Source organism: Anser cygnoides, chromosome 1 (genome assembly GCF_040182565.1).
Source record: "Anser cygnoides isolate HZ-2024a breed goose chromosome 1, Taihu_goose_T2T_genome, whole genome shotgun sequence".
Taxonomy (NCBI): Eukaryota; Metazoa; Chordata; class Aves; order Anseriformes; family Anatidae; genus Anser; species Anser cygnoides.
The window spans coordinates 57,595,509-57,608,814 of NC_089873.1; the positions used below are offsets into that span (position 1 = coordinate 57,595,509).

Sequence of the window (13,306 nt, forward strand, 5' to 3'; positions counted from 1 at the left end):
GTGCAGTGTCTTCAGGTGAAGTGTTTAAAGCAGGCATGAAAGCATTAGTTTGATTTTTATTGGCATTGAAGGCAAGGATCCTTGGTCTTCCAAGAGCCTGAGAAAGGCTAGGTGGCAACCAGAGAGAAGTCAGGGCTGGGCATGCAGTGTTAGCAGTTCTGTGCAGCCACAGGAACCCATGCCCATAAGCATCGTACAAACCACTGCTATAATAATTCATTAATAAAAGCAGCCTCTGTTCTCCCCTGTCGTTATCACAAGAGAGAAACCCTTTTGCAAAGTGCTGAGAACGCTCAACTCCCATTGACATTAACACAAATTTAAATTGCTGAATACCTCACAGCGCTGTTGTCAAAATGCACCACAGTGTATTTTCTTTCTCCTACCTTTGTGGACAGGCGGTTGCCTTACTCATTCCCGTCCTCTAAAAACCTCAGATCTTCCCAGCTTGTGGGGCACACTGGGGCTGGAGGCACCTGCGATATCCGTGTGGGGGCTGCACAATGGCACAGCGACGTGGCCATTATACGATTCAAATTGCACCCTGTACCAGGCAATGCTAATGACTGGGGCTATGGGCTCTTAAGCCATGCCCAACACATGCCACCTCCTGTGTAAATCTGCTTCTGTTACGAGCCAGGCTTTGGGAGTGTATGACTATGTGAGAAGGCAAAATTCCTTATTTGTTCTCTGCATAGTGGGCTTTCTGTGGAAAATGAGAGCTGTGCGTGTGACAGACCAGCTAACCAAGCTTCAAATGGAAGCCAAATGAGGCTTCCCTGCAGTTTCACAGCTGTGTCCCTGATCGCAGCTCTGTGCGGCTGGCATAGTGAACTCTCCTTCATTTCTGTGACCACTAACAAACAGAAAAGCATGGAAGCTGGGTCAAAATCTACTAAGATTTTCTTTTGTTCCCGGGGAATAGCAATGGCTAATTTTAAAACCACAGAAGAGTAACTTAACAGCATTTTGCAAGTTATTACTTACTGCCTTAATTGTAATGACTAGTAGCACTTTTTCAGTTTTCCCTTTTCTCTCGAACAGATGCGTAAACCTCCACCTCAGACTAAAAGGGCGGTAGGGAGAAGGGACAGAGTAAGTCAATATTTACCAAGGTGGTAGCATGGGGAGGGGAGTGGGATTGTACTTAATTTCACATTAACACTGACCAGTACAGGCCGTGCTTCCAGTCGTAGGCAGAGAGGTGACCCTGTGCCTTTGCAATTAGTGTCCTATCTTATCACTGGGGCACACCCAGCCCAGGGCAAAAGGGTTGTCTCACTTGTCCATCAGAGCTTGCTGACCCCCTCTGTAATAGCTATCCTTAGGATGGAAATAATGCGGATTTTCTACGAGCATATCTGCTTCTAACTATCAGACATATTTTTAAACTTCGGTTCAGAAGGTTAAACAGTGTCTGCATATTTGCATACTCAGATTTTTGTGTGCTGCTAAATGGATGTGTGTGTGTGTACACGTGCACACACATATGCTCTTAGCTAATAAATGCAATTCTGTTCAGACATCTGATGTAATTTAGGGACAGTAATGACTTTGGAATGATGATGGTGTTATAACTCAATTAAGATGTTTTTAACAAACTGCCTCAAGTGGGCTGCAAACAGCTGCAAAACACCCACTCAAATCTTTTAACAATCGCCGCACTAAATAATAGCACTGTCATGTATGTGCTCTCCTTAATAAGCGATAGAACACAGGAGCAAGCTTTAATTTTTGTTCTTTTTGTTCTTCTTCTCCCACAGACTATCCACGTCGCCATTGTTTGTGCAGGGTATAATGCCAGTCGGGATGTTGTCACACTCGTCAAGTCCGTCTTATTTCACAGGTAAAGGTAGCTTTCTTTTTTTATATGTTGTATATCTGATTATGGCTAAATAAGCTCTTGTTACATCTGATCTCTTATTCAATAGAAAATCAGATTCCCTTCCCTGTCTGCCTTTTCTTTGGAAGGAAAAAAAGCATGAAATTTATGACCACCAGAAATAGATTCACTTGTGTAAACATTTCAATAGTAACTTCAAGGGATCAGAAATCCACTTGTTTCCCCTTCTTGTTGCATTGTGGGAATCGATACCATATCTATCTGAACTGTAAAGCATCTGCACACTCCCAAATGCTGGAAAATAATAATAATAGTAATAACGGCTTTGTATTCATTTAGCTTACTTCTGGTAGCAGTTTATGGCACAGGTGTAGATAGTAATTTGAAAGCCATACATATAAATACACACCGGTTTCTTCACTATCCCAGCTTCCTAATTAGACATTTATTTTTCAATGTAAATCTGTTACTATTATCTATATTATTTCACCAAGGTCAGATTATTTGTTGTGGCCTTGGAGGAGCTACTGGCAGCCCGTCAGAAGGTTTTGCAACCTGTTTTTAGCACATAGAGCACAGTTAGATCCCAAAATGTAGAGGCATCAATGTCCAATGAAGATAAAATAGCCAATTCTTTTAATAAACAACAGCTCCAGAAAAAGTGAAATGATGTTAAACTCTATGTGGGCACATCTGTATATCCCTTGTCCAATTTAGTCAGTGTTGCAGATGATGGATTGAAATGGGGAGGTGAGAGACTAGTCAAACTGTTTAACTCAAACAGGACAAGCAGATTAATAAAGTGTGCTTAGTATATAAAGAGTTTACGAAGGAGATGGTTTCAAATACTGCTTCATATTGAATGATATTTTATACCAGGGAGGATGAATCTTGTTCATGTCATGCTAGTATCTTCTTAAACCTGTAGTGGAGCATTCTAGTCCCCCACCTTGCTCCTCTGATCCCTGCTGGAACACTCTGAGTAATCACTTCCTTACAGTGTGTTTAGTGCACCATTTTAACGTTACCCATTTCTGGTAACCTTCCAAAGAGAATGTGAATGCTTACCTTTTACAGTGTGGAAAAGGACTCATTAAATATTGCTTTAAGAGCTTGGCTGGAGTGCAGGTAGAGACAGGACATTCTCTGAACTAGGTATTAGGAAAAAATTTGTTACTGTGATAGTGGTCAAACATTGGAACAGGCTTTCTAATGAGGTTGTTGATGCCCCATGCCTGACAGTGTTCAAGAGGCATTTGGATAATATGCTTTAATAATGTGTTTTAACTTTCGGTTACCCTAAAGTGGTCAGGCATTTGGACTAGATGACCTTTGAAGGTCCCTTCCAACTGAACTATTCTCCAAAATATGAGACCAAGTTTCACTATTTATATGTAGCCTTTGCAGGTCTTCCCAGAATTAGTATGTTCTTGTTAGATGAGTGTTACAAAGGACTAGGAACAAGAAAAACAATACTAAAATAAACATAAAACCAAAACTGCAGTAAAAACCTATATCATGCTCTTGGCAGAATTTTCCTGAGTGTTAAAACCCTGTTAAATTTTAAAACTTTATCTATTTCCAATCAGACTCCTGAATTATTCAGTGTAAAGTGGCTTTATATTGCAAGAATGTGGGGTGTTTTGTCTATTTTGATTGTTGTTTTTAAGGGGGTTCTTGCAAATACACATTTTTATGGTGATAGGAGGTTTTTCAGTGCTTAGCTTCTTAGCATTTTTCTCTCTTTGTACTTGCCTCCATTTTGAGAAGACTTTAGTATTCTGTATGTTTCCAAATGTGCTGTAAATAATAGGAATGTCATAGCTCAAAGGTTTAGGCAGTCTGCTTTTGTGTTACTTACAGGAAATTCCTCTGTTTTATCACTCAGCTAAACAATTAAGCTTATAAACATCTGCCATAAGTGGTATGGGAAATATATTTAAATAAAACAATGAGAGCAGAACAAAGAGAGGTAACATTGGTATTTTTGAGTCTGGTGGAGTCTGCCCTTGTCAAGAACACATTTACTGTTTGGCTAGCAGTACTGCTCATCTCAAAGGATTTGTTTAGCTCAGCAGAAGTGTTGAAGTCCAGTATAGCTAATGAAACTTCAGTAGAGTTACAACTTTCAAGATAACCTGTCTCGCTTGTTTGCTCAAAATATACTGAAAGACAAATTTAAGTGCATTCCTGCCCAGAACTAGTTTTTCTCAATGGGTGATAGATGGTCCACTGGAAAGGAAAGATGCTCTCAAAGACGAAATACAGATTCTTTGACTTTTTTTCCTTATCTTCTAGAAAATGCAGGCAATTGATTTGACTTCTTAAGCATCTGTTGATGCTGTGGCTACATGGCAGAGTACCATGCCTCAGGAAGTCTCCTTTCTTGTGTCTCTTTCCTTGAAGTGGCAGTGGTAAAGAGGACTGGAGAATAAACAACAAACAAACAACAAACTCAGCTGAAAATTGCTTTTTAGTGTAAATGAATATTCCTTGCATTGGTTGCCATGTGCAAACAGTGTTATCCTGGAGACTGATATGCACTTGAAAGGTTACCGTGACTAGAGAGTTTTATTTTAGTTGCTAGGATCTGTTTAATTGTAGGAAAGGAAGATGGAGACAGGTCATGATACTGCATTAGGAGGAATGAGTTAGGAGAGTCGGAGGCTTTTAGTTCAGATGGTGGAAACTTCATGACATCAGTAGTAGATTCACTGTCTGACTCAAAGGTCATCAGTGAAAAGAGGCATGGAAATGTCTCTTTTTCTAACCCTAAAATTTGCAGCAGGGAATTTGTCCCACCTGGCATTGTCCAATAAGACAAGGAAAACAGGTATTTGAAAGAACTGTGTTTCCACTGGCGCAGAAGTTTGCTTGTTCTATCCTGTAAACTAAAGTTAAGCTACTGGTCCTTTGCCTGTAGGATCACCACATTTAATTTTAAACATACCTTTGCAAGAACAGAACAAAAATGCCTCTAAACATATTGTCAAAGAGATTTTTTTCCCTTGTTCAAAGTTTCTGGTTATCAGGGTTCGACAGAACCTGATGTGGCAGGTGCAGAATTTGCCTGTAAGAAGGGAGATAGGGAGAGTATTGCAGAACTGAAAGATGCTCATGTAGCAAACACAGCTGTTACGGGCAGGCACAGTGTGGGTTCTCCTTGGGCAGCTGAACCACTGCACTTCAGTCCTGCTCTGCAACACCCTGAACACACTCTACTGATTAAGAAACTGGCCCCTCAAAGCAACCACACTTCATATCCTGTTCCTGCTGCCCTTCATTTGGTATCAGAGCACTGATTGCAGTGAATCTGTCTGGAATTCACATAGATGTCCCACCTGCTCTTACTGGCATTTCCTTCCAGTTTACTATTTAAAGCATGTTTTAGCTGAGTATCTCTGTATTTTAATACAAGAAGAGACGCCTCAATTCCCTGCTTCTGTAGGGAATCCCTACTCCTGTAGTGCAGAAATTCCGAGAAAAGGGAGCCATGTCAGTGTAATCATCCCTCTCCTGCATACTAACGTATTTGTTGCAGCCCCAGCTTTGAGCTAGAGTACTAGATAGAGAGACACAAGACAGCAGGGGTGCTGGGTCATTAAGAATAAAAACTACAGGAGTTTCTGTAGACGGACTGTGCTGTCTACTCTCTTCCATGAATGTACAGCAAATCCTGCATGTTGAACATTTCAGCTCATCCCAGGTCTTCCTCTGCCAGGTCTAAAAAAGCAAGTTTCTGATTCTAGTCATACCATATATATCATGAGACATAGGCAAGCTACTTGTTCAAGCCATTTGGGAAACTATATCTGTCTTTGGGTTCCAGAGAGTGGGAAGAGGAGGGGGAAGGGTAGTGTGGTTAATTCCTTATAAGAACACCATAGTTCAAAAATGCATTTCACTCCCAGTGGAAAAGGAGCTTGATTCCAGTTTTGTCTTTAGAAAACGTATGTTCAAGCCACAAAATCCCAGCAGCTTTTAACACCCAGTTTGACATAACTGACAGTCTGTTCTCATGGGGACACTCAGCAGAACTGTGATAGTGCGGAGTTTGCAGACTCTGATAAATATGCATTGGCACTGCTGCACAGAGGGAGGCATGTAGAATGAGTACTTAGTCCTAGTCTGCAACTTTCCTGCTTACCTCTCTGGGGCATCTAGTTCCTAATTATGACGGATTTTATAAATCTGCTGCAGGGGTGAAAAATATTCTCTCTCAGCCAGTTCAACACAGCCAAGCTCTTACCAATATTTTCTAAGTGCAACGTAAGTTTAGTTTTTCCGAAGCAAAAGACTAAACACGACTAAAGATACTGGGTCAGCTGGGCAAAATGTAATGGAAATGCTTTTGGAAAGTATTTAATTTTCAAATGTGTCCTGTGGCCAATAACTCTCCTTGAAACTTCTGCAGCTGCTGGTACAAGTTATACTGGTCCTTGTCAATGTTTTACTCCATCTCTGAAAAATGTAAAGCTTAGAGTGTCACAGAAACAGCCCAGAGGTTACAGTTGCACATTGCAAAGATCACTGCTGTCTCTACTTAGGTAATTCTTAACTTCACTAAGCTGAAATTATTTTAAATGTACTCTTATCTTTTCCAAAGACGTGCTAAACACCATGTTTCATTTGGGAACAAAGAAAGGTCAAAATTACACAACATGTTGCTGGCAGTTAGGTCAGACAGAGAATCTGTAAGAAATTACCTTCTCTTCTGTCTCAGTTAATACTGTCTTGCCAATGAACTCCCTTGTATATAGACATTTGTGTCAGCAAAGAGTGTTTTTCTCTTCTTTTCTTTTTTGCTTTTCTTTTCATTTTTCTTTTTATTTCCTTTTCCTTTCTTTTTCCTCTCTGTTTCCTTTCCCCTTCCCCTTTCTGTTTCCCTTCCCTTTCCTGTTTTCCCTCCTTCTCAAAACTCACAGCTCAATGGAGATGTGAGTTCATAGTATAATCTTAGCTACTTCTTAACGTAGCCTTTAAGAAGGCTGCCTACAACGTCGAAGTAAAGCATATGTCTTTTTATTATTAGGACTTTAAACTGTGTTATAAATAGCTGTAAGAATAATAATCTTTGTTTTTTTTTCTTACAACAAGTAGAGTAAGATAAACCAAAAGAAAATCTAAATTAAATAAAAAGGATGACATGTAATTTCCAAGTAAGAGTCACAAGTCAACACGGGCTGGTAATTAAAGCTTATGTAATCTAATGACTGTATTCCATGGAGACCACTTTGCCTTAATGGAGTTAATTTGAGAATTTAAAACCTTTGTCATCGTTTCCCACTTTTCTAACATGTCAGTCTATTTTATGGGAGATTTTTCTGGCAAAAACTCTAATGTATGAACTGTTTTCTCTGATGCATGTAAATGCATCAATAATATACACTTCATTTTGTATTTTCTAGCTGTCCTAACAATGGAGGAATAATGGAGAAAGCAATGTTTAAAAAATCTGTCCATGAAATCTCTTATTAATTTCCAAAGTGATTCCTGTAGGTTAACACAAAACAAGACGATCCATAAATGAGGCAGCTCGTGCATCTCAAGATCTCTCCAATAGTTTGGGGAGCATTTTAATCAATACTGGATGTGAAAGAGCTTGAAAAATCTTTAATGATTTCCACATTGAAATTCTTCCCATATGGATTGTCATATGGGCATTAGAAAAAAAAAAAAAAAAAAAAAAAAGAATCCCAAGCTGCCTTTTATAATTCTGTTTGAAGTTCTTGTAACCATTTGTTACAGATATAAAAGGTATTACCTTGTTGTGCTTCCCTTAATAAAGTATAGGTTTTGGAAATAAACCCCCTGGGCTACTGGCCTTTTTATATTCTTAGAAAAAAAAAAAAAATCCTCTGTTACAGAAAGAGACCATACAACCAAGCAGCTGCTTTTTGAATTGCTAACAATTGAGCTATGGAATAATACAGAAGGGAAGAGTGAGTCTTGGTTCACTACTCCCTTTTTCAATGATAGGTTTTTGTATTTAATTCTGTGGCACTGGCTATTCTAAAAGAATGGTCCACAAATGCTTGAGCAAGCAGATCAAAGCTGTGATGAGGAACAAGAAGTTCTAAAATGTAAAAATAAGACATCATGAGATATATATATGGAAATGAGTATCTTATGATAAGTTCCTAAAGGTCCTGATTTTTAAAGTTATTGAATTATTTTCATTTTACTAAATGTTATAGGACCTCAGCAATTCTGAAAACAAAAACATTCTTTTAAGCTCCTATATTTAGGCCTAACAGCCTATATTTAAGCATCCATGCTTGAAAATCTTGGGCAGAATCTCTTTTCATTCACTTTTGAAGAAAGCAATTTAGGTAAAGAAATGTGAGCTGTTCATATGTAGTTTACACTACCAGGTAGTATTCTGGCCTTAAGGTAAGCAGAAATAATTTAATATACGAGGATTTACAGTTTTCTAAGTAGAGAGATTAAAACCTTGGGTTTCCACTTGAAGGGAAATACCCATATTTTTAAAAAGCTTTCTTCTGCATTAAGCATTTTCCATGTACCAGAAACAGTGAAAAGTTGTATTTGGTAAAATTTCAGATATTCATACTCTCTGAGATAAGAGATTAAGTGATGTCTGGATATTGGGGAGAAACTCCCTGGTCATTTCAGTATCTGTTTCTATAGTAAGGAAGCTGGAAAACTGGGAGATCAAAGTTGAAGGGCTGTCTGCTCTGAAAGCCAGGATACTGGAAACCTTGAATTCCGAGCATACAAATTCACATGTAAACTGGGAATTTTCTAAAACCTATTAATTTTGTAGCAGAAATTTATCAAAAATGCCATATATTGACCTATATTATTCAATAGCTGTGTATACTGTCACCATTCACAGTATAGTGCTTTATAGCAGTACAAGATATAACCAGCTTCTACTGTGTGTGATTTTTTTGTTCTCATAGCATGCCCAGTGGAGAATGAGTTGTATGGTATATATCATATATGTTAAAAAGAAATACTACGCTTAGCTGTGCTTTGAGTTTGTCAGCAAAGGGAAAGGCAAAGGAAGTTCAGCTCACATTTGGAGTGAGACAAGAGGAAGTTTGTGTTGGTCATTACTATTTCTGAGACTTCATTCCAGGTTCTCTCCAATTCAAGAAAGAAGTCCCAAGGTTCAGGGAAATGGAATGAAACCGTTGGGTCATCCCTTTAACTGCCCTGCCATTGCAGGAAACCACAGCATAAAAATCCTTTCCATAACTTGATCTACCTTCATGGCAGTTTCTTTAACCAGAGCATCATATTTATGCAACTCATCATATGAGTTGCATATTTTTATGCAACTCAATCTCCTCTAGCAAACCTCAGTGTCTTCATCTGCTCATTAAACTTCTTCAACAGGCATACCACCTTCACTTGCACCCAAGCCATGGACTCTCTAGCCTTTTTTTGAGAGACTTGGTTATCTCCCCCTTCTTTTCCCAATCTTCTTAAACTGTAGCTGCTAAATGCATGCACCTCTCCACATGGCTATCTCTTAACTAGTCATAGGAGCAATACAGTTTAATTTCACTTGTATAAACCTAGTATACCAAAATGTCTCTGTCCTGGAAAAAAGACCTATCTAAAGAATGAAATAGCTTTCACTAGCAGCAAATGGTATAACAAAACATCTAAGGCTAATGAAATGTAGCTTTCAGTGAAGTCCTTCTTGATTCTCATGATTGTCACTGGTGATTCAATCAAGTTGGCAAATAATTCAGAGGAAAGATATCATCTCTTTCTCATATCTCTTGAGAAAAATTTCTCATCTTATAGACTCTCTTCTGTATCTTTTACAGTGGATGATGATTGATCTTCAAGCTTCTGCACCTGTTTCATAAACACTTTGAAGCAATCCATTTCTTCTGGGCTTTACAAATTGCAGACTCCAGAACAGGCAAAAGATGTCATCTGTGTGTATGCTAGTATGGTTACCTTCAGAAGATCTTGCACATTTCAGCCTGTGCTCTGTTGCCTTCTAGTTCCACACTCAAACCTCCCCTTTCACATAACTAAAATCTCACCTGGAGTAAAATTTTCTGTGGCTGATGCACATACAGTTGTAGATGTCAGCAGGTCACTATTCTGTTTTGGGGATACATTTCTGTAAGTGATAATCCTCTGCTTTGCCTCTGACACATACTTTCCTTCCAGCTGAATCTTTACCATGAGGCTAACGACTTGAAAGAGATTTCTGTGTCAGAGTACAACGACTCCTTTCTTCTTTTTCCCAGTAGGAGCTGAACTAAAGAAAATGTCACCCACTTGTTCCCATTTAAGTTTCATACACTCTAGGTCATTCAGATAAGTATAAACTGCTACTGAACATCTGAGCATCTTTGTATCGGATTTTTTCTTTTTAAGTAGTGTGTTTTATCTTCAAATATTTCATATCAATTCCATTTAACTAAATGACGTTTTGAAAGAAGATGTAGCTTTCTTGTTTTTTAGCTGATTTTACTCTTCTTGTTCTACTTTGCAATATATAGATAAATGACCCTGAAAAAAAAGAAGCAAAATTACTGAAGAACACCAGCTGGGAAATAGTCCTACCAGATACCAGACTCAGCCCCTGCTAAGCAGACGGACCTGTATGGAATGTGTGTGTTGACAGTCTATGCCTCTTTGCCTTGAAATACTGCATTGCCAATACCTAGATCCACTGATTTTGCACCTTTGTTTCTCTTGACCTTTTCTCTGCTAATGAAATACATTTCCTGATCACTGCTATTTTCTGATTTTTTTCTTGGCAAGGTGCCTGGTTACTGCGGAATCTGCATGAGCCAGGATGTGGTCTTCTCTCCTGCCGGGCTGGTGAAGCAGATATAATTACTGTGATCCCTTTGGCTTGGTAACGGGACCCTCCACAGCTGGCAACCTACAACTTTTCCCTTTCCCCTGCTCACTCCAGGGCACACAGGAGATTAAAAGACCTTTGTCTTTTTGGAAAGCATGTTGTGGCTTAGTGTTTTGGATATTGTTAAACTCAGATCAGTCGTGGGTTTATTGCACCATCATGATTAACTCATATATAAGGCTTCTTACCAGCCCTTTTCCTGCTTCTCTTATAAGCATATAACTTGATCCACAGTCCCCTGGAAACCAATAGAACAGCTTCTCTGAGATTACTGGATATTCGGTTGGATTTTATGTGCACTATTTCTAACTCTGCAAAATCCAGCCATACATTGCTTATTACTACAGTCTCCTTTTTCTGCTGAGAGGTGTGTTATGATACTATGAACCATTATGTGTATTTTCAGGTTTTCTTGTGGACTTTGTCGAGTGAGAAACGGTATTACTCATCAAAGCAGAGAAAAGTAGCATTAAAGAGAAAGGCACATATTCTTCATTAAGGCAGGAAATGGAGAAAGAAATAACCTTCATCTTTTGGATTAAGCCCAAAAGTATAATGGAAATGTGTTGGCCTGAACTAACATAGATTTCTTCACTTCTCATTCACACAGCAGAATGTAGTAGCATCAGTCATACTCCACCTTAACCAGCATCTGAAACGAAATGCTCCTCTTTTTTGGATGAAAAATATCATTTGACAAGTACACCCATTTACCTTTATAAATTTCACAGTAATGAGACTCCAGTAGTCTGCCCTTGGGATCAAAGAAAGGTTGAACCAACGCTAAAGACTAAATGGACCATCTGTCATCTTGGTGGCTTTTGCAAACTCTGTCCTTCTCTGCTGACAGTGAAAGTTGCTAAGTTAGCGATAAACATGGAAGACTACAAATCATGACTCACTTCCACTAGCAGGTTTTCATACTTCTACCACAGAAGCTGAGTAAAGATCAGACTGTTGCTTTACTGTCCCTCAAAGGGGGAAGCAAGGTTAAGGGATTTAAACATGGTATTTGTAACGTCAACATTGAGATTGCTGTAGAAAAGTCCGTATACACCGTCAGACATTGCCAATCTTGTTGATACTGGCTTCACTCATCCTGATTTCGAAGCTTTTCATCGAACCACAGAATGGTTTGTGTTGGAAGGGACCTTTAAAGATTATCTAGTCCAACCTCCCTGTAAAGGCAGGGACATATCTCACTAGATCAGGCTGTCCAAAGCCCCGTCCAACCTCACCTTGAACACTTCCAGGGATGGGGCATCCACAACTTCCCTGGGCAACCTGTTCCAGTGTCTGACCACTATCATGGTGAAGAATTTTTTCCTTATATCTTATCTAAATCTACCCTCTTTCAGTTAAAAACTATCACCCCTTGTTATTCAGTACAAGACCTTTAAAAAATCTCTCTCCATCTTTCTTATAAGCTCCCTTTAAGAACTGAAAAGCTGCAATAAGATCTTCCCAGCTCCAGGCTGAACAACCCCTGCTCTCTCAGCCTTTCTTTGTGGGAGAGGTGTTCCGATCATTTTTGTGACCCTCCTTTTGACTTAGGCCTAGTCCTGAAATTACAGAGATGAACCCAAAACCGGTGTTTGAGAGTAATACATTGTCTTTGTTCCTGCTTTTCTTCAATCCTGTCACCCTTTTAGGAACAAGGATGTGGGGAAATTTACAATCTCCAGTCTATTCATTATTCCAGTACCTAGAAGGCACTCACCTGAAACATCTGGTTTCATGTGGGACAGCTGTTAATACCCCAAGTTTGCTTTGTAGAAATGATGCACGCAAACTCAATAGTCCTGGAATGTTATCTCATTCAGCTGATTATTTTTTCACCTTCCCCTTCACTCCTATTAGTCCACAGAAGACTATTCTTAACGTAGAGATAAATTACCATGTTGACCTAGAAAACTGAAAGCAATCACTTTCACAACCCAAGGCTCAAAGAGGGGTTAACTTGGCTTTCTTTTAAGGGCCTTGTAGTTGTAGGGACCAGATCTTCAGCTGTCATAAATCATTACATTCCACTGAAGTCAAAGGAACTGTATTTATTTACAACCACCCAAAAACTGATCCAGTATTTCTATTATTGTTCATTCAAATTGTAAGCGCCTCAGCATTTTGGCCACAGAGCAGTACTTCACCAGACAAGATGTACACTTTGTCTTGCAACCTTAGACATGCATAAAACTTTGTAAGTTATGATGTTGTCCTTTTACAATAGAAATTAGAAGCCTTTGGACCAACGTATTTTTCTCCCTTCTCATATCAGGCGAAACCCACTCCACTTTCACCTCATCGCAGATGCAATTGCCAAACAGATCCTCGCAACTCTGTTCCAGACGTGGATGGTCCCTGCTGTGCGCATAGACTTCTATGATGCAGATGAGCTCAAGGTAAAGACAAGCACAGATGTTACTCATGCATTTCTGGTTTCATGTCACCCTTTTCTATTCATCTGTCTGGACTGGGGGGGTTGAAGGAGAATAGCATTCGTCCTGGCTAAAAATAATCCTAACCCACATGACTAATCTCAGTTGCACTTAACTAGAAGAGACCGAATTGCTAAAACCAGTGCAGTTTCTCTTATATGGTAT

At 39.2% G+C, this 13,306-nt stretch overlaps 1 protein-coding gene across 6 annotated transcripts in view; it reads left to right on the forward strand.

Moving 5' to 3' along the window:
- Positions 1-13,306, forward strand: part of LARGE1 (LARGE xylosyl- and glucuronyltransferase 1) — a 283,073-nt gene that overhangs the window by 141,786 nt on the left and 127,981 nt on the right. For all 6 annotated transcript variants that reach the window (XM_048059080.2, XM_066996856.1, XM_066996869.1 and 3 more), the window contains 2 exons: positions 1,764-1,846; positions 12,982-13,105. In XM_048059080.2, coding sequence (XP_047915037.1) covers positions 1,764-1,846; positions 12,982-13,105 — 207 coding nt within the window. The remainder of the gene's footprint in view (positions 1-1,763; positions 1,847-12,981; positions 13,106-13,306) is intronic.